General features: G+C 41.9%; 1 protein-coding gene across 1 annotated transcript in view; it reads left to right on the plus strand.

The window, feature by feature from the left end:
* Positions 1-17,106, plus strand: part of EEFSEC (eukaryotic elongation factor, selenocysteine-tRNA specific) — a 130,448-nt gene extending 113,342 nt beyond the window's left edge. Inside the window, exon 7 of the mRNA XM_072875651.1 lies at positions 16,337-17,106. Within this exon, the coding sequence (XP_072731752.1) occupies positions 16,337-16,521 (185 nt within the window). The 3' untranslated portion in view covers positions 16,522-17,106. The remainder of the gene's footprint in view (positions 1-16,336) is intronic.
* The last annotated feature ends 4,295 nt before the right edge of the window (positions 17,107-21,401 follow it).

The following is a 21,401-nucleotide window of genomic DNA, read 5'->3' on the forward strand; positions in this document are numbered from 1 at the left end:
AGAGAACACAGGCATAGATGAGTATTGGAAGGGATACTCCGTTTCCTTTTGTTGGATGTCTTTTTAATGTCTTTTTAGATGCTGTGAAGTGCAGAGCTGACTAGAGCAGTATCATAATGGGAGCAATGGGAGCTAGGAGGAAGATGTAGGAGAGGTTTCAGAGAAAATGTAATTTCAGTAAGAATTTGTCTTATCTTTTATCCCCCCCCTTTCAAAAATCCAGTATTCTAGCAAAACTCAGTGGGCAAAAGATATTCCATGCTTTGGTAGGGTCACTCACAAGTCATTTAGGTTGAGAGGCTAAACTATATTCCTGCATTGTCTTTGAGTCAGTTAGGGTATCATAAACACTGATATGTTAGTACTAGGCAAATGTTTAACCATTATTTGTCAAGAAAAATAAATCTTGAGATGTGAGAACTGCTCCTGAAATGGACTGTGCTAGAACCCAAACTTAATGAAATCAACAGTCATCACACAAGATGCTGCCTTTGTGGTTCTGGTAATGGGGCTAATTTATTTTTAACTTGTTTGTGTGTTTTGGCTGGTCACATTACATCTTCTGTAATCTAATTGTCCTCTCCTTCAATGCTGCCTTTTACTGCACTCCCTAGAAACACCAGATTTATTGGGGGGGGTTGGATTTCTTTTTTGCAATGCAAGTCAAAGTGAGTTGGTGTGTTGGAAATGTGCAGTGACTCTTCAGTCCAGGTCATCAGTCCACAGAGCTGGGCTGGCTGTCGTTACGCCCTGAAATACTAGCTGAGAACCTTTTCCCTATCACTGCCGGATTTGGATCCAGACACTCAAACAGATTGGCGTTGGTATGGGAATCTTGTAAGTTTGGTTGCTGTAATTCATTCTCTTCCAGCCAGTCTCCTGGCATCAGGATGCTTGTTATTAATTTCTGCTCTGAGCCTTGTGCATTGCCTACATCTTATTTCTAAACAATATCAGTGCCTGGAAATTTCATAAAGATGAAAAGAGTCTTTTTTGGGGATGGCTCACAAAATCTAATCTCCTTCAGCCTTAAATACAGTCTGCTTCCCGTGGACTTGGACAGAGGCCGTACCTGCATTTTCTGATATTTTACTTGACTGGGTTTTAGAACAGTCTGTGCCCCGGCAAGAGTGTAGTGAGGAAGGAAACCCAGCCCTTGGGTGCTTGCCTAGCAAAATGGAACTATCGCTGTGGCACGGATAGAGGTATTAAGTTCTTAATATGTGCTAGGTCTGTGCCACTGTATCTCTACAACCTGTGCTATCTCATTTGAAGTCTGACTTAGCGTGCCTACCCCTTTCTAACCATATCGCTGTTTGACTGTGTTCAACTTTGTCAGTGTTGCTGTTTATTTGGAGCCCAAGTGCTCTAAAGTAATTAGTAGAAAACATTAACTTTGGATTCAAAGGTTCATTTCTGGTCTTTGTGATTACTGAGAAAAAGCATGAAAAGATTGAACTGAAAGTCTTGATATTGAGAAGGTGAATATAAGTAAGTTATGCCTTTAAAAACAATGCTTATACTCATTTTAAATGTTTTTATTTGGAGGGTGGGCTGATGACTTTGCATTTTTGAAATTAATGATATTGAAGCAGCTTATAGGAAGAGTCCCATTCTGCAAATCTTTCCCCCTTTCCCAATTTCCAAAATCACTGGCTAATTTATTTCTTTAAAAACATTTTAAAATAGTAGTAGTTAAATAATATAAAGAGAATCAGTTAAGGCTCAATAGTGTTTAACCAGCATGTGCTGAATGGGGAAAAGCATAGCGTCTTAATTAAAGGAAATGCAGGAAACTTAGTTACTGCAAAGTATTTTTTCACTGCTAGAGGATTTGTGAGTGATTAAGAAATGTATAGACTTGAGGTTTTTATTTTTTAAATAAAAAACAGATACATGTCTTCATCCTTTGCTGGCTTGTTGACTCAATTTACTTGGATGGGATTTTTCGACATTTAAAACAAATTAAAATTCATGAATCATTTCTGCTTAAAGGCACAAGCTTTCATAGATACAACAGTTAAGACATCTAACTGGTTACATACATAAATACTGTTCTGGATCTGTAAATTTTGTACTTGCTCCCTTAAAAAAATGCAGATGAAAGTTTTAATAGGTGGGATATGGTAGGCGTTACCTGTTATAAGGTAATTATTGTGCTTGAATAACTGTCTGTTTTAGCATTGCTTTGTCTCTCTGTGCTGTTTCCTGCAAAAGCAGCGATGAGTTTGTAGGACGGACGTGAAGAAAGCGTGATACCATGGCAGAGGGCGACGACGTGCTTCATAAAGCTGTTTTGTGCCGCCTTTGACACAGTCTGCAATTTCTTGGTCCTTGTTGAGAGAGGTTTTTCAGTTTTGCTGTAGCGATCCATACACGCTCTTAAACTCTTAGGTTTTGATGCTTCTGCGCTTGCGTGGCGTGACCCTGTTCAGGAGGGGAGAGGTGTCATTTCACCCAGGGTGCTTGCGTATTAGATTACCATCAGCATTGTTTTACTCTATGGTAAATGCAGCATGTGGATTTTTTTAAATTGTTTTAATTATTGTGGCTGGTTGATTGCTGGTACAGCTAAGCGAGCTTTTTCACAAGCATTTTGTAAATGTGGCAGGCTTTATCATATGGTTCTAATTGGAGCTTTCCTGGAATTTGCTTAAAAATGTGACTCGGAAGGTAGGTGAGCAGTCAGTGGATGCCAATAGCTATCAGAAATATACAGAAAATAACAATCATTCCAGATGAAGATGCATGCTCTTTTTCAAATACGTTATTTCAAGGATATTTCAAATGATTTGATGTAGTTCAGGATTCGTTTAGGAAGCTTGTTTCTCCCCTGCTGTAATACCCATGCACCCAGTCAGTGTAGCATAGAAGTTGGTGTTCGTAGAAGTGCCAGCCGTGGCTTGCTTGTTTCTTCTCTGGACTTTCTTTGCAGAGGAAAAGGGGGAACAAGGTGAGGTTTTTGTAGCTATACATGTGCACGTGCATACGTATTGCTGAGAACTAAAGAAGTTGCGTTGGAATGTAAAATTGGTAAGTAAAAAAAAAAAGTAGACAAATGGGGAAGCAAAGCAAGAATGTGCTCTTTTGGATGTTCCTTGCTAAGGCTGATTTGTACCGTAATGGACTTTCACTGGAAGCTGTGTTCCTTTTTTGCAGAAGGGATTTTTAAGAACACTGGACTCGTTGAGAGTGAGTTTTGTTACACGGGCCAGATAATTAGTGTTTGAGTGTAACCAGACTGAGCATCCTATAACTATAACTGGAAAACATACAGTGCCTGCAAAAACAAACCCATCCAGTCTTGTCCCTCGGGTGGCCTCTTCTGTACTCTTTATTACGTGACCCTTGCTTTTCTCATGCAGCCTGCCTCCCATTTGCCTGAGATCCACCTGTGAATGGCGTTTCAGCCTGGGAACCTCTGGGAACCTCTATGCCCCATATGTTCCTGGGTGAGGAACGGAGCTGCTGCGTCCGTGGGTGCTCACGTGCTCCGTTGCAATCTTCACCAATTTCAGTGTGTGCTGTTGGTCTTGGCAGACTGTGAAAGACATTGGGAAGGAAATACATTGTGGAACCGTGAACCTGAAGAGCCATTTTAGGGAAGATGTATATGAATAATAAAGGAGAAGGAACTGGCAAACAGTTGCATTTGTCTTGGTAAAACAAAAGTATACGAATTTCCAGAGTCCTTTTTTGTGGAGAGCCATAGAGAAGGAATTTATAAGTTATGAAAAGACTGAAAACTTCCTAATAGCCCAGCGTTCTCATACTGTTTCTTCTCCTTCACCTCCCACAACATTTTATTTCCCTTGTAATAATTAGTTTGAACTTTCATCTCTTTCTGTGGATCAAGTAATTTTCATACAACTTCAGGATTTTTTTATATGCTTTAAATCTTTCCTCTAAATAATGTTTTTTTGGTAACCAAAAAAAAAGCCATGAATACATTATAATTTCAATTTTCATAGTGTGTGAAAGATTTCTGCACTAGGTCTTTATTGTTTTTGAAGAATTCATCACCCTAGTTAAGAAGCTTAATATAAATTAAAGAAGGTATTAAGGAATATTAAGACATCAAAATGTGGAGCGTTCTTTTCCTTTCGATTGCTCCAAATGCAAACAAGTTGAATAAAATGCAATCAAAGGGCCTGTTTGGAGAACATTGAGTGGCTTTACAGCTGTGCTGTAGAGAACCTCTGGTAAGAGCATAATTCAAATAAAAAGGCCTTTCTTTCCTTCTCCTAATTCTCTTTGTTGTGGTGACAACAGAGTACAAGCCCGATAAAAATTTAATCACCTTATCTTTTTAAAGCAAATTGCATATTTGTTTACACACAATATACATAACATAAAAAAGAAAAAGCTGCTATCCAATCCCCCTCCCCCTTCTAATCGCATTAAAGGCCCTTGCCTAGAAGTTTTAAAAAAAAAAATATGTTTTATTCTTTATTCTGAAGTCCCATTGTTCAGGATTGCTTTATAAAGGAAGCCCAGGGGAAGATGAATATCGCCAAACTTAAACTCTGGACCAGCGCTGAGCAGCAGATGCCTGGGATACGTCAACGGAGTTGGTCCAGCTTAACTGGCTTCTGTGGTGCCTACTCCACATCAAGAGTTGCAGGCAAGATGGGAGGATTACAGACAGGCCTGCGGATCTAGCACTTTGATTTGAAGCTGCTTTGTAATGAATTGCCTTTGATTCTGTGTCAGATCTGCGAACCTGAACTTTTTCCGCATTGTGTGCGTTTCTGAAAGGCTGCTGTAGGAGAGGTTGTGTATTGGTACTGGTTTTGTTGTTGTCTTTTCACTAGGCTGATGAAATTTTAGTCCCTTGTGTTGAATTCAAAACATGTTTCCATTTGCTCTGTGCAGTAAGGTGACCAGAAACATGAGCATTGTTAGTTTTGATTATTTAGTATTTTATTGGTCCTGGGATACTGACAAAAACCCAATCAAAAGTATCTTCTGGCCTGAGAACTCCCTCACTGGATATAAATTTAATCCTAACGTGATATTCTGTGGGTTTTAAAATTAGGAAAGCTCATCTGCTTAGTGATTCCTTGATCTATTTCTGCAAAGAGCTGTACCCTTTGGGACACTTTTGTGATTTTTGTCCTTCTTGATTTGAGGATTTAATCAGCAAGGACCACCACCACAGTAAAACGTGTGGAAGTCTGTCCTGTACAAGTCGTCACAGACTCTCCCGAATTTTACTCATTGAGTTGATGTCTGCATGTTTGTTTCTTAGAGGTCCAGTGACAATAATCGTGATTTTCAGACACTGTTCTGTCTTTGTTTTGAATGGTCTTGGCCATTTCACGCTGATCTGCCTGTAGTTTTTCTGTTGTTGAATTGTAACAAGAGCCTGTCTACATTCCCAGGCTTCCAACTACATTGCAGATATTTGTATTAATAATTTGACATCCTTATTAGTTCCATTGTTTTTTCACAGTTGCTCCTGTTGTGCACTAGGCATTTTCCATGCACTCAAGTTTTTGCTTCAAGGAGTTTGAAGATCTTCAGACTAGAAGCACGGCATCGGTAGGAGAGTTGCCTCTCCCTGTAGGTATGCTGGGAGAACGAGTGTAGTGCTTAGGCGTGATCTCAATGACTTCATGGACCTGGAGTGGCCATTAAGCGAAAACAGAGTTTACGAATAACTGCTGGTATGATATATCAGCTGGCATAATTGCAGCCTTGTTAAGGTACTGAAAGCACCTATATAGCCCATGTAGAAATTAATTTGAAAAGCCTTTCCTTTAGGCTAATGGGACAGTGTTGGATTTGAGGACAAAAAGATTACCTTAGTGGTTGTCTTGTAGCTCTGCAAGTTGATCCCTTGTATTGTGTGTACACTTAATTTGTGTAGCCTCGAGCTAGTAATCATGGTGCACTGGAGTCTCCCATGTAACCTGTATTAAAGCTAGTCTCTGGCGTACAGAAACAAAAAATTGTGTAGAGCGTACAAATCATAGTTATGTTGCAGGAGTGCTTTGCATTTTCCTTTGTATAAAGTTGTTGTCTTTAGGAGACTTGCCCTAGGAGGGCTAAGCCGACGAGTGGTTGTGGCACACAACGTAATGGCAGCTGAAATATATGTTGGCCTATAAGACAAGGTCAGGTTTGGTACTCTCAACCTATTCATACTGCAGTGTGGCCAAGAAATTAAGATCTCGAGTATGTCACTTCATTTCAGAGCTGTTATTTGGGGCTGAAGGGTATGTTGGGTTAGGGTGCATTTTGGAAAACCCACTGTGGGAACTGCAAATGTCCTTCTAAAGTGTGTGTGGGCTTGTGTAGGCTTAAATAATGGGTAGACTTACTTAAATAACGAGATGCTTGCAGAGCAATGGTATGATACGCGGTGGGGATTTGTCAAGTGCAGAAATCTGTCCTGCTACACGGCTTCAGATGACAGTGGTGCATTTGTATCTGGTGTTCGATTATTACATTTTATTTTTGCAAAAAAAATTTAAAATGTGGTTATGTTATGTAAACTTGGGAAATTGGATAATACATCCTGATCATCTTGCTGGAAACTGAGAAGTATGAAACTGTGAAAGAATGGCACGCTCTCAATGCAGTGTGGGGTGCTGGGTGTCCTCAGTAGATGACAAGTTTAGGACTAAGAGGAGCGGAAGGGGCAGGCGAGGCACGGGTAGGGAAGTGTGGCGTCGATAACCGTTCAGCAGCCAATAGATATGGTGTGGTCCTGCAGTCTGTGCTCCATTTAGCAATATGAAAAATATCAGACTGAAAATCAAGACGCTGACTTCATGCAGAGGGTATGGCAGACCAATTAAAGAAAAAAATGTGTACCAATTGAGCCTATAAAACTCTTCCTGACCTTGAGAAAACTCCCAGAGAGCTGTGGGAACCTCCAATCTGTCCCCTCTGAACTTTTTTGTGTTGTTGTTTAAATATAGTAACTGCTTTTTTAATTAAAAAGAAAAATTAGATGGCATTTCAAATTGTGTCCATGGTGCCTTGGGGACCTATTACAGTACAAATTACCCTATACTATTTAGCGAGGTCTTGTTTACTATTGTGTGAAGCGAGGGTTACCAGCGTAAGGATGCAGGACAAGAAGGGCCCTTCTTTGAAAGTCTGGCTCTGCACATGAAAGTGACGCCAGCAATTGGAAGCAATTTGTGGAATTGTTTGATTATATTAATTATGGCACCAGCAAACAGTGCTTGGGAAACAGTTTTGTTTTCTTGCATTCTTTCTTGATTGCTTGCAGCAAAAGCCAAGATACAAAATGTGCCTTTAAGGACTGCCGGAGAGCGCAGTTCAAGCCATTGTGTAGAATTGGCACTGAGCTTGAAAGGGTTGTGTCCAGCTTGATGTGAGAGCTTTCCAAATACAGCTTCGGCCTGAACTTCACCTAGGTCAGCCTCTTGAATTAAAACAGCTTCTGTCTTCCTCATCAAGGAAGAGTAGCTCTTTCCCTGCTAAGTAGGAGCCTGCAGTGAAATCCATGTTGTTTCCAGTAGCACCACCTCTTATAATAACGTCTTTCAGTCCAAAAGCCTGTATAAACTTAACAAATTGATACACAAGACACAATTCAGTTCACCACTGAACTGCAGCCTTCTCTGATGTGGTATGGGGCAGCTGTTCCCCAATTTATGGGAAAATGTTTTAGTAGTTACGAATTTCCAAACAGAGTCTACCAAGCTGAGACTGTGGGAATTACTCTGCTGATGCAGGCTGGCTGTCACAACAGCATTTGGTCAGGGCACGGGGCAGTCTACTTCTGCTCAAAGTGGCTGTAAGACGGTTTTTTCTGGTCTCTGTCATCAAACAATGAGTTATGGATATTTTGCGTAGATCCCAAGTACCACGCCGAGGCATTAGTGTAATTCTCGTGTGGAAGGAAGGAGTCTACTTTCCGGTCTCCTTGGAGGTTGATTGCTTTCCCTGGCCAACTTCATGCTGTAGTCCTATTAATATTCACAAGCCAGGCAAGGTGATAATAGCAGATCTTGTACTAGCCAGGAGAGAAAAATGAATCTAGTCTGGAGTTTGAAACTCTAGCAGAATATTTGAGAGAGCTGAGAAGAGATGTGGGAAAAGGTGGTGTGAATTCAAAATGGAATTACTGGAGAATTGTGAAGGGATTTACATAAGTAAAATTCATTGCCTGATCTGTGAAAGTAATTGAAGCTCAAATCCTGAGCTTCTGAGGGTAGCAAGGAAGGGAGTATCCCTTGTTTCTTGAGTGAATCTCTGGTCAACTATTACACTGAAATTGTCTAGGTAATCATATTATGCTTGTTATCATGGTGATGAACACCTAGGAGCAGAGTAGATCGTCTCCTGTGGGAGCACTGTACTTAAATCTTTTGGCTAGGAAGGTTGGTAGGTGTTGACATACTGACCCTGATGTCAGGTAGACAATTCCTACCTGATGCCGGGCTGTAGTTAGCTCAGGGCACACTTTTCATCCCTGCCCCTTCTGAAGCACCGTATATTAATGATGGGCAGATGGGATGCCGAGTTAGATAGGGCCAGGAGTCTCTAGATGACCAGTCATCTGGTCTACTAGATGTGGTGTGACTCATCTGATGTTCCTATTAGAGTGTTTATGGGCAGAGTAACCTGGTACTTTTGTTCTTGGAAGGCTTACAAAGCCGTTCTTTTTCCTGATCAGCTCAGGGTTTCTTTTTTTGCTAGGATATTGAAGGAGAAAAATGGCCACCTTAGCTTGAATAAAATCAAAAGATAGGATTTTGGATATCTTAAGCAGAGGAGAAGAGAAGCAGAGTTGCTGCCTAGTACCTTAATGTAAAGGGCTCAAGCGACGGGATGCTACATTTTCTGCTATTCTCGTCCTTTCCATCTGACTGCAGAGATAACTGTAACAGGAGGGGCTGGGCAAATTGATCCTCTGATTTTGGGATGCTTCTGCTTTTCATTTGAATCAAAACTCCAGAAGGTTACTTTAGGGATAATTGCATGAGCTTTTCATGGTTTTTAGGGCACAGATTAATGGTAATATTTTTGTAGAACTGCTGATGTGTTTTGGGACTAGGTGGAGAACAAGTATGTGCTTGCTAGTGTATTGTGGGACTCAGAACCAACACCTTGTACCACTGGCATTTCTCTTAATTTTGCTGGAAACCAGTGATAGATTTATTCTTCTTGTTTTAAAGTTGATCAGAATCTGAAACAGGTAAGTGCTGTATTTGAACCTTGTACCCCTCTTTGAACCCAGGTAAATATGTTTTTGTAAGTCTTGGATGAATATACATAGCTGTTGCAAGAAAAAAAAAGTCAAATTAGTTTGTAATTGTGTTGTGCTGGAGTACTGGATTCTTGAGTCCTGTGGTACTAGCAAAAAGTTTCTGTTTCCCTTCCGCGGTCCATCGTTGCAGTAAGCGGGGGAGAGACTGGTCTGTGTCCACTCTCAAGCGCAGCCCCTCTGCATCGGGCTGTGGCAAGGATGTCTCCATCCGGGGCTCTAATTATTTCTGATTTTCAGGTCAACCGGCTTTTGTACTCTCTGTTAGCAGGAGAGTTGATGCAGGCACACACTCCTTAACTGTGTAATGAGGGTTCAGGCTCTGAGGGTTCAATTTAAGGAAATCCTGAAATTGTGAAAACCAGCTGTTACAAATAATCCATTGTGAGTGAGGATTATCCCCAACCCTTTGCCTCTTTCAAGTTTTGCTCTTTTTTTTTCTTCACTCAGGAAGAAAGAAAAATGTCTGCCTGTCATATTAAAAGGTTACGTTTGCCTCGGATAAAAATTATTTCCAACATCAAATGTGCTACGTTAACTTTTTCTCTGATGTTCGGTCAACTTTTAACATTTGAATGTTGACAGGAAACACGAAATTGTTGGTAGTTGAGTCTTCTACCTGCAGTGCTCAAAGGAAGTGAATAGGATATTTTGTTTACAGAAGAGAAAAACGAAGTTCAGTTTCCCACTGAATCTCTGCTCACAAATTCCTAAATGGAATGGGAGGTTTGGAGATAATATCAGCAGGTCAAGAATAGTCTAGGAATTTCTTAATATTGAGTGCAAAAAGGAATATTTTGTATTCCAATGAGAGCTACTGGTGTAGCCTCGATGTGTTTTTTCCTAAGACGGTGGTAAGAATCCTGAGCCAGCGCTTTCCCAGCAGAGCACGGCAAGTACCATTGCAGGTAGCTGGTGTAAGATGTTTGCTGATTTCTCTATTGGTAGGATGAACTTTTAATTTTGACCTAAAAGCAAAGTTCTCATGAATCAGGAGACTTGAAATCTTTTAACATGAATTTATTTTTCCCATTACAGTTTTTTAATGCTGTAAGAAAACTGTGTAATCATCCATGCAAATACTTTCATGTTCATCAGTGCTAGGTAGGATAGTTAAGCATTTTTTTTACAAGTGTGCATATGAGAAGGGAGTTGTTGAAATTCAGCAAAATAAATTATTCTCCTTGGCTGTGCTGGAGAGCATGCCCTGCATCTATATTATTACACCTGTTTTCAATGATGTGTTTATCAGTTGCTTAAAAATTACTCCTGTCTCTGGCTGGGCTACAAGGAGATGCCGTATTATCTTGCTTCTCATCTACAATGTGTCTGGCATTCAGTCTCTAAAATATTCCATTCAAACAACGTTTCATTAGCTTTGAAGGAGACAGGACTATTCCGAAATAGTAAAGAGATCTGTGGAAATAGGAAATAGAAATACGGAGATGGGAAATCTGAAAAACAAAGTTGGAGAAGGAGACATATAAAACTTTTGAAGGGCAAACTAGCAAGTGGAATTGGGAGTAAAGGAAGAAGGAGCTGGACTTCAGGAGAAAGAGCAGAGACCACCCTTGGAGACTTTCAAGGAGCAGAAGGAAGGCAAAGATGGCAAAGGAATGACAATATTAAGTGAAGGAGGATGTGAAGTGGGGAAGTTACGTAAAAGGTAACGTAGGATCCAAGCTTACAGGTAACAGCTGAAATAAAAATGTATGCGGGGAAAAAGCACAGCAGTGCTCCTTCATCCTGCTGTTGGATTAGCAAAAGGAATTAGGAGAGCAGCTCTACCAGCTTCGTCCTCCTTCCAGCTGAAGTAGTAGTAGTAAAAACAAAGCAAAAGTAAACCGTGCTGGTTATGGACATTTATATGCTTCACGTGTTTGTTGTGATTTGTCTGCTGGGCGGCACTCCCAGCAGTGGTATGGAGACCGTCCGCGGGCCTGAGGCAGCCACCGCCGGGTCAGCAGGAGGGTGTTCATCACGCGGCTTTGCTGAGTCCCTGTTACAGGGAGGCCTGGTTAACATAGGGAGAAGATGAAGCATTAGAGAAACCTTAAAACTTGTGCAGATATGAGGATCGGGGGGGTCAAAATTTATTTCCTGTATTTATACACAAGAAGGGGTCCAGAATTCTACAATATGAAATTTCGTAGAATCATAGGATCGTATAGGTTGGAAAAGACCTTTAAGATCATCGAGTCCAACCGTAAACCTAACACTGCCAAGCCCACCACTACACCCTGTCCATAAGCACCTCATCTCAACGTCTTTTAAATACCTCCAGGGATGGGGACTCCACCACTTCCCTGGGCAGCCTGTTCCAGTGCTTGATAACCCTTTCAGTGAAGTAAAATTTCCTAATATCCAGTCTAAACCTCCCCTGGCGCAACTTGAGGCCGTTTCCTCTTGTCCTATCACTTGTTACCTGGGAGAAGAGACCGACCCCACCTCTCTACACCCTCCTTTCAGGCAGCTGTAGGGAGCGATGAGGTCTCCCCTCAGCCTCCTTCTCTCCAGGCTGAACAACCCCAGGTCCCTCAGCCGCTCCCCATCAGCCTTGTGCTCCAGACCCTTCCCCAGCTCCGTTGCCCTTCTCTGGACACGCTCCAGCCCCTCCATGTCTCTCTGGGAGTGAGGGGCCCAACACTGAACACAGCATTCGAGGTGCGGCCTCACCAGTGCCCAGTACAGGGGATGATCACTGCCCTGCTCCTGCTGGCCACGCTATTGCTGACACAAGCCAGGATGCCATTGGCCTTCTTGGCCACCTGGGCACACTGCTGGCTCATGTTCAGGCGGCTGTTGACCAACACCCCCAGGTCCTTTTCCGCCGGGCAGCTTTCCAGCCACTCTTCCCCAAGCCTGTAGCGTTGCCTGGGGTGGTTGTGACCCAGGTGCAGGACCCAGCACTGAGCCTTGCTGAACCTCATACAATTTCCATACAAAGTTACTGAAATCTGCATGTTTCTATGCAAACTTCTTGCATGAGTAGTTGTAAAACCCCAGGCTGCAATGCATTTGACTACATAAGATAATGCAAATCACTAAGCACCTAGCTTTTATTTGTGAAAATTGTGTAAAATATTGCATTTATCCTTTATTTTGTGCACGTGAAACTCTTCTTAGACTTGGAAAATATTTTTCCTGATGAGGTATTGCTCTTCATTTGCATTTGAAAATTCACTTTTCTTTTTGCATTTATAAATTACTCGGTTTGCATTAAATCCTTGAGACCATGCTGAGACAAAGGACATTATGTTAAGAGTCTGTATTCTTTTGTTAATTATTAACAGTAGTTGAAACTAAAAGAATGAAGTGGATTAAACTATTTTACAAGTAGATTTTCTTATCTAACCTGGGTTAGTTGATGCTACGAGTCCGTTTAACGTAAGGCCTGTCTGGACACTTTTTGTTACAGACACGGTTATGATGGGTGGGAATGAATTTGCTAAGCTTTCAGGTATCTTATGTGCCTCTGAGGACTGCCCGTTAATAATATTAATACGTAGGTATTTCCCACTGTTCTATGCAAGGCATTTCTTAGAACTTTGAAGCTAAAGTCTTTTTTTAACACACGGACCTTTTCAATTTAATCCATTAGCAACTTGGCAAAATAAAGTAATTGTCCAACAGAGGAAGAAAAAAATCTATTAACATTTGCTACAAATCCGAGTAGTACAGGCAGCACTTAATTAATGGAACAGATTTCTCACTGTGTATTCAAGCTAACATAGCTATTGTTCAGGAGAGATTAGACCCTTAATGTAAGTAAGTTAAACTACACCTCCATCTAAAAATATCCGTCATTTCAGCTATTAAAGGTCTGATGTCTTCTTCGGTGACAGATATATTTCCCTTCATTTCCTTGGTTTTGTAAAATGTAAAGTATGCATCGTGTGTAACGCGAGAAATCCGCGGAGGTCGATGAAACCCCGATTGTGCCTCCCCGCCTGCTCCTTTGTGCTGCTCCCTATCACAGAGCCGCTCCAGCCCTTAGACCTCCTGGCACCAGCGCAGAAAAACAGAAAATGCCATTTGTTAGGGTACGATGCCAGCCACCTAATCTGTTTGCAGAATGAGGGCCATGGGATCTGATTAGGTAACTTCGATACCTTGTGAATTTAATAATACCTGAGCTGCCTTTGGCTGTCAGCCTGTCATTTCACTGGTAGGAATGACCACGTTCTTCCACTTCTTCTGCAAACTTTTTACCCATAATACTGTATTTGAATCCAAATAGGTGTTAAGTAAAGATAGAGCTCACCTGCAGCCCTTCTCTCATGTGTGGGAGTTAGTGACAGGGTGGAGAAAGTGGGATTGCTGAGTTTTAAATGCGTTTTCCCCAGTACAGTTCCATGTGCAGCATAACCTTTTTTTCTGGAAAATGAAATTTTTCAAACATGACATTCTTTGTTTAAACACCTAAGACGCTGTCCCGGCTTTCAGATGTGTTGGGCAGTCCACGTGCTCATCGATGTCGCTGACAGGTTTTGAAGCTGGGTTTATCCGAAGCCGTTATTTCGTCCTCGCGGCTGGTAGTCCCCCCGCTTGCTGCCGCAGCCACGCGTGGGCTCCGGGGCGAGAGGCTGAGCTGCCCGGGGCATCGCTGCCCTGCGGCTGCAGGCAAGGCTTTGGGGCAGCAGCCGAGGTGCCTGGCTTCAGACACCCACAGGGGAAAACTTTGGCTGCAATTTTAATGCCACATCTCCTCCCTTCCTCTCTCCTTTCCGCCAATTAGCATTTTTTGGAAATTCAAGTCTCGCAAAGCCTACTAACAGAGAGAGAAGTGTTTTAGGATTTGTTTGCTTTAATTAAAGTGTGTCTTTCTGAAAGGATTTAGTTAAACATCTTTCTTAAACAGTAATGTGCCAGTAACAGCAACATTAGTAACAGTGATAAGACCCAGAAAGGGAAACCAACTAGAAAGCAAAACGAAATGTTTCTTTGTCCGAAAAATAAATGGTCTTCCCAGGAAAGTGGAGGAAACCCTGTTCAGGGACGCTTAGAATATTAGGTTGATCAAAACAGTAGAAAACATGCAATGTGAAATAAAGCCTGCAAAGGTAGAGTGTGGGACTGTGTGAGGTCAGTCTTTTTGCTGTTTTTATTGTTTCCCTCTTTTTTTTTTTTTTTTACTATTGCTATTTTTTTCTAGCAGCACCCAAGATGTTCTTAGAGCTTTCCAAATAGGAAATAAGTTGCTTTTCATGTAATGATAAATTATTTTTCGTAATGAAGATGGAGTGATTGTAAGGCTAATGATATTAATAGGATTTATATGAAAGCATCCAATTAAAAAGTCGAAACAGCTGCATCAAGCAGGACTATACAGTGTAATAAAACCATATAATAAATCTGTGGCCAGGCCACACCATATTATCAAGTTTGATTAATTGAACCTTACACGTGCAAAGATAGTCACTACCAGACTTCTCAGCCATCAAGGAAAAACAGTCTCAATTATTTTCACAATGAAGTAATCATTGCTTTTTTTCCTGTATTCTGCCGTCTGAAAAGAGAAAATAGCTGCTGCCTTGGCTGTGAAATACAAGATCTTGCAGAGCTGTGCAGAGTTGATTCTGCTTGGTGCTGGACTTCTGCGGTCTTTAGTGTAAATTGTAGTGTATTTAGTTACGTACATAACGTGCTGCTTTTCTCTTCCCTTGTGCTCTTGCATTTTTTTTAAAAAACGCAAGACCCCTCTATCTCCAAAAGTCCTCCCCGTGGCCGCGCTGCGGGGCGTTCGGGCTGTTTCGTAAGCCCTGGTTATGAAACGGCAAATCAGCAGTTTCCTGGGCTTGCTTCGAGCCTTCCTCCCTCCCTTTGCCGTGTGGCGGGGATGCTGCCTTGGAACAATTTGCTACCTGGCACGGCAAGACGAGAAGTTGGGCTCTGGTGCCGTGTCCCCCTGCAGTCAGCTGTGCGTGCCTCCAGATGTCTCTGTGCTGGAGCAGATCACCTGCGCTTGCAGACCTCCTGTCTCCAGGAAATCATAAGCATCTCGGGCTTTTTGTCAGGCTGCGATATGAGAATCCACATCTGAATTTCAATGTGAGGGGAGAGAAGCTGATTAAGTGTTTGAGATAAGGTTATGTGACACCACAGGTTAAAAATACCTGAACTGAATTTGGCCGAATGCTTGAGAACCACATTGCGGTGCGTTCGGTTGGTGCCGAATAAGCTTCCAAGGAGTTTGCTGTCTTCTGCTTTCAGAACGCGATTCTTCAGGAGTGGTCTTTTAGGAGCTGCATCGCTCTTGTTTTACAGTGTTTCTGGACGTTGCTATCTTGCATTTCTTATCTAAAATGTCACCAATGTGTCAAGTTAAAAGAAAATATCCAAGCGTAATAAACCCTAGCCGTTTAGGAAGAAAAGGACAAATATTTTTGTTTGGTACAAATGTCTGGAGAAAGACTGAAGTTGGATCCCCAGAATCCTACACAGGTTAATTCTAGTTCCCTGAAGAAGTGACAGTTGGAACCCTTAACAAATACTGTGTTTTAGCCAAACAAAAAACCCCAAACAAACACAAAACTGTGTAATTTGTTAAAACCTAAGCAGTGTGCTTCTGGCAGGCCTGGGAAACAGACTAAAGACATTCAGGAACCTTCTGACTCTTAGGACTCTCTATAATTTTAGTATTTTACCGGTTGTTTTTCATTCATGACTTATATTTTTATAAATATTCTTAGTGATGAGAAGAAACTTTGGGAGATGTGTGTAAACAATAGGAAAGGTCTGCTGAGTAAAAGGCTTAGACCAGGCAAGTTGGTCTGGCTTGTTTAAATTTTTGCTTGTATTTACTACTTTAAAAGCTGTAGAAGGATACAGCCAGGATACTGCACTGGATTTGGGGTGTCACTTTTGTGAGCTGTGTTTAAAGGCTTCTCTGATTTTTCATGTGAGTGTGAGACTTCATATTCCAGAAGTGTGATGCAGAAATGTGACTTTCCTTAATGCATCTGATTTACTTTCTTATTTTCTTTGGTTGATTGCAGAAGCATACTTGCCTGTTCATTTTTTTTTCCAGTTATACTGAAATGTGATGTTGAGCACGTTTGTCATGCGTGTTCTTGTTTTTTACAGGTGGGCTGAAGCCAGATACCAAGATGCTTCTTACTGTTGCCTCCAAGAAGAAATCGAAAGCAGGGAAGGGAGATACAACCAGAGAGGATGAAAGCAGCAAGAATGATTCAGCCCAACCTGTGACCATCTCTCTTCTCTTTAAAAGATATGTCTTTGACACGCAGAAGAAAATGATTCAATCCTGAGAAAGCAGAGAAGCCTCTGATCACACCTGAGAGACCAGACGCTGAAATGAATTCGGGTGGAATGTGTTTCTTGTCTGAATGCATTAGACCTGTTCCTTCCTCACAGACAGAGCCTGGAAGCTCCTCCTGACTATGTGCCCCTTTCCAAAATCTCTGCGGTCTGGTTTTGTTCTGTTAGAATCTGCTTATTTTGTAACTTTTTGCAATGTGAATCTTTACGGCTGCTTGGAGAATGTCACCTGCGGGATGAACACATTCGGGTGTGCGTTCTAATAGCGGCGTCTTTCTGGAGAATTGTTTTGAAGTTTCTCTTGATTTAAAAGTTTGCCACCAATGTTAATCTTAAATCTAGTCAAGATGTTAATTTCATGTGACCCTCAAAGTGAAGCTGATTAGTCTAGGTTTACTTCCCTGAGCAAAGTGGGGGACAGAAAGCACACGATATAGTAGGTGAAACCTAAAATGGATGTTTCACATTCCTTCAGCTGCAACTATGTAAGATGCTATCTGAGAGATGGTATGGGTCTTTTTTATATGATTTCTATCTAGCAATGTTTTTCATATTAAACATAATGATGCGTGTAACTGAGAGTCTTAATTGTTCTGTTTGCTGTTCCAAAGGTTCAGAACCTATCTTCAGTGACATTTTATATAGCTTTTCTGAATTTCCTGCCTGTTCTGTGGTGAATCCTACTCCAGAATTGTTTTCTTTTTTTGTAACCAAAATGTCTTTTCTGTGTGAAAGAAAAAGTTGCCTCTGGAAATAGTCAAGGGCTTTATTTCGTTAAAATAATGATAGAAGATTGTAGTATAAGCCTTGTAAAATGAATATCTCCAAGATGCTTTAGAAACCATTAGTTGTTTAATAGGGATTTCATGGCTGCTTTAGTTCTTCCTCTCAATTTCAGGTCCCAGGCTCATAAAAAGGAGAGCACCGGTAATATCCCTTCTTTGTTATTTACAAAGCATAGGACACCTTAACACGAAAACTAACAATAATTCCACAGGTACGAAAGCTGCAGTCTGGAACAGAAATTGGACTCGAGCTTGGCAGCGTGGAAAATGTTAGTTCCTGCCTTTTGAACAAAAAGAGTAGTTCTGCTCGTTGATGTTAAATAGCAGCCTGGGACCCATTTGCTGAAGCCAGCCACAGGAGATGACCACAGGTATAACTAAAGTGCATTAGTTGCATGTGGAAGTAAATAACTGTAATAGATTGCTACACTTGTTCTTAGTAATCATATTATTATTATATTATTGATAACACTCAAAGTGTTATGCCTATCAATGGATATTTGATGAATGAGTCCATCATGCTAACATATGATCCTGTTTTTTTCAGTCTTTTTCTTTTCCTTTTAATTTCCAGGTAACCAAAGGGGATACAAATGGCAAAAATATCAGCTATTGAGGGGATATTTACGGCTGGACAGTTGTGAGACAGGGCAAGTCTGGTGTCAAAACTAGGTTGATGGTGCCCCTTTAAATCAGAACAGAATTAGTGCTTTGTGGAATAATCCCAAACAGTTTCTGCTGAGTGAGTCCCAGCAAAGCTTTAGCACATCCCTTAAGATTATGGGGTATGCTTTCAGCGTGATCCCAGAGGAATTAGGCAGGCAACTTCAGCTATGGCTTAATGTGGCTGGTGCTGCCAGCCTTGCTGGAAAATGTATCCTTCTATAACGAAAAAAATGCATTTCACACCCCTGTCACCTCTGCTTCCCCATTTCTTTCCTCTTCCCAGACACCCCCAAAGGCAGTCTTTGGAAAGAATATTTATTATGTTATCTTTCTTCTAAGCCTTTATCAAATCCTTTTTTGTACCCTGCACTGTTACCTCTGCTTAAGATACTGCAGTGATGGAAGCTAGAGAAACAGATGACATAGAAGGACTGCCATTATTACCATCCCAGGTTAGTCTAAGAATTATTGGTATAAAAAAACCTCCCATTAAAAAAAAGGTGAATTATTAAGGATCTTACATTTTTATCTGTATAGTTCTAATGTCCTTGCCGAATTTTAAATGGGTCACTAAATTCTGCCAACTCTGCTTGGAGTTCTGGAAAGAAAAGGGCAGTCATCATGAGTGGTGACCTGCTGTAGGATATTGTTGGCTGCTCCAGAGTTGTTAACCTCGGACTTACAGGTTTTTGTCTTTCTGACTTGTAAGGCATTTTGGAATAGTTCTGGAGAGGAGGCCGTCAGTGTAAATGGTGGTATGTATTTTTACAAAGCACTGTCTGATTAATGTTTTCCCCTTTAAACGGTGGATTGCCCATAGCAGGATCAGTGAGTCAGTTGTTACGGAACGTGATCCGTTTGAAAACTCCCTAGTCCTGAATACTTAGCTTTGCAGCCCTCTGCTTGGCTGAAAGGTCTTCTGGTGCTGAGGGTCCCATGGTTTAGTTGCTCGGGGTACTCCAAGGGAGGGAGCAGCACCAGCTTCCAGAGTTGGACCTCCATCCCTTTCTTGTCCAGTCTCCTGTAATACACTTTTTAAAATCTTTCCCACTATCTTCTGTCGCATTTCCAGACTAGCGTACTAACTCAACATCTTTCTTCCATCCTCTCAGTCCAAGACCTAACCTCCTCCTCGGCGCTCCTATTTCCCATCTTTGCTTATTGCTTCTTGTTCTGGCTCTGCTCTTGCCTCTGGAGGAGGAGATGCAAATCCGGGTGCTGGCAGGGCTCCCACGGCCAATATTGGGAGCCCAGCATGGTGGGGAAGGCTCTTGCCCCGCAGCTTACACCAGCTCCCGTGTGCGGTGCGAAGCTGCCTGCGTTCAGGCGCTGAGGCTGTGACTTGGGCAGAGTCTCGTGGACAGCTACTACTGACCCCTGAGCAGGCTGTGGGGAGGCGTGCGTGCCGTGCCTCCTGTGAGTCCCTTCACCTGCCACCGAACCCTGTCCTTGTCCTTTGCAATCCTCTATGTGAACGCCCTGTCGCAAAGCCCTGTCCTTTCATTTTGCTCCCCTGGCAGAGGTTTGTGTAGGACAGACAGCTAGGGAGGTATCTGTTAAAGACTGGGGTTTGGTTTTGTGTGTTTCCCCATTTTTAGTTCCAAAAGGAGAACTTAAACGTGCCTGAGAACTTTGATTATAACGTGCTATTACTGCAGATCTCTGGCTGCTGTCCTGAGGCTGTTGGATACACATTCGAAAAAGGGTGAAATGGTGGAACAAAATGATTATGGGAAAATCAAAGCTTTTAAAGACATTTGTAGGATGAACAGATGTTCAAACATTCTTTTATTTGGTTTCCAGACAGACGTAACGACTTTCCTTTCATCCTCATAATCAGTGCATTATGCTGTAATTTGTAAAAATGGCATTAAAAAAATATTAACAGGGTCATATTGTGATCTACTGACTCTGTGTCATTAAGCCATGCAGTTACTGGGAACAGGGGTTGAGTGTTGCAGAATGTACTGTCCTAGCTTATATTGTCGGACTGTATTATAATGAATCCAAAGTGGAATAAAGATGTAAGGAGGTTTTTTAATACTGCTAAGGTTGTCAGTGTTGCAAAACTAGAAATTATTATGGTTGTGCAGCTGTTTGGTGAGTAATACATCTTTGGGTTGTGGGGAGAGGAGTAGTGAGAAAAGCTTTGTTTTTCCAAGCCTGTTTTCTGCTTTTCCTTGGAATTTATTTTGGGACTGCAGTCTGGCTTGTGATCCTGCCAGAGGTCTTGAGCCGTGAGGGTCAAAGCATGCAATCTTGGTAGCAAGGATTCAGTAGGTGGCATCCTTTACTTGGAATCAAAACGAAATCTCCCCACCTGAAAATGGGGTATGCGCTGGCATTGATAATGAAGATTTTTGAATCAAGCTTGCAACCCATCTCTCAAAGAACAGTTTCTATTTAAAACTACAGTGCATTTAATGACTGGGGCAGAGCCATTAACTCCGGCCTGTTGACCAAACCTAGAATTAGCGGTGTCCTCTCTGGGTGTGTTTCCTGGGGAGGCTCAGTTGACAATAGCTCTTTTCCTCACTTCCTACCGCTTGTGTAAATTGGTTGCAAGTACCTGACTATGGCAAAATGAGCCATCCGCGCTGGCGGAGTTCTTGGTGTGTACGAGACGTCTCTTTCTGGGCAGTAGGCGCTTTCCTTGCTTGCTGGAGTTGTGCAGTTGAACAGCCACAGGGTGGCAGAGCAAAAGGGAGAGCCCAGCACCATGAGGAGTTGTCACGATGCAGTCATGTCCTAGAGCAGCCATGTTCCACCCCAGGACTGTCTGCGTCTCACTGCTGGGAGAACAGCTCTGTATTTACATCCGTAAAGTGCTCTGGGATTTTGTGAAATGAAGGATGAAAGGCAGCAGAGGAATGCTAGTTATTAGCAGTTTCAAAAACTCTTTGTGTTTTCCTTTCAGTTTAATATCCACAGTGAGCTGAAAAGCTCTTAGTTTACAGACGCGTGAGTTTTGAACGAACTTACCGAGGATATAAATAGAATAATTTTAAGATAAAGCCTAGCACAGGGAGCTAACCTGCTGAGCCTGGGAGAGGGGGAAGAACTGTATGACTGCAGTCTGCGGTGAGGCCAGTCTTGCTAGATGATGGGCATCCAGAAGGAATTCAAGGGTTTGGGGAGGTTGTGTTTAAGCAAGATATTGGAGGAAGGGGGAATAGCCTTCTGGGATTCCCCACGCATTCTCCTACTCTTCTGTGCAAAAATAGGTTAAAAGCATTATTTGATACGGTTGTAGCTCTACCGTAGAGAATATGTACGAGGAGAAAGAGAGTACGGTGGGTCTGCTTATTTCCTGTTGCCAGTGCCAGAATATGGAGTCTCTCCTGCATCTGCTGCTGTGCATGCAGCACTGTTTTTAGTTCCAGTTGTTAGTGGACTTAGAGTTTAGGATAAAATAGGTT

The sequence above is a fragment of the Ciconia boyciana genome, chromosome 11 (genome assembly GCF_034638445.1).
Source record: "Ciconia boyciana chromosome 11, ASM3463844v1, whole genome shotgun sequence".
Lineage (NCBI taxonomy): Eukaryota > Metazoa > Chordata > Aves > Ciconiiformes > Ciconiidae > Ciconia > Ciconia boyciana.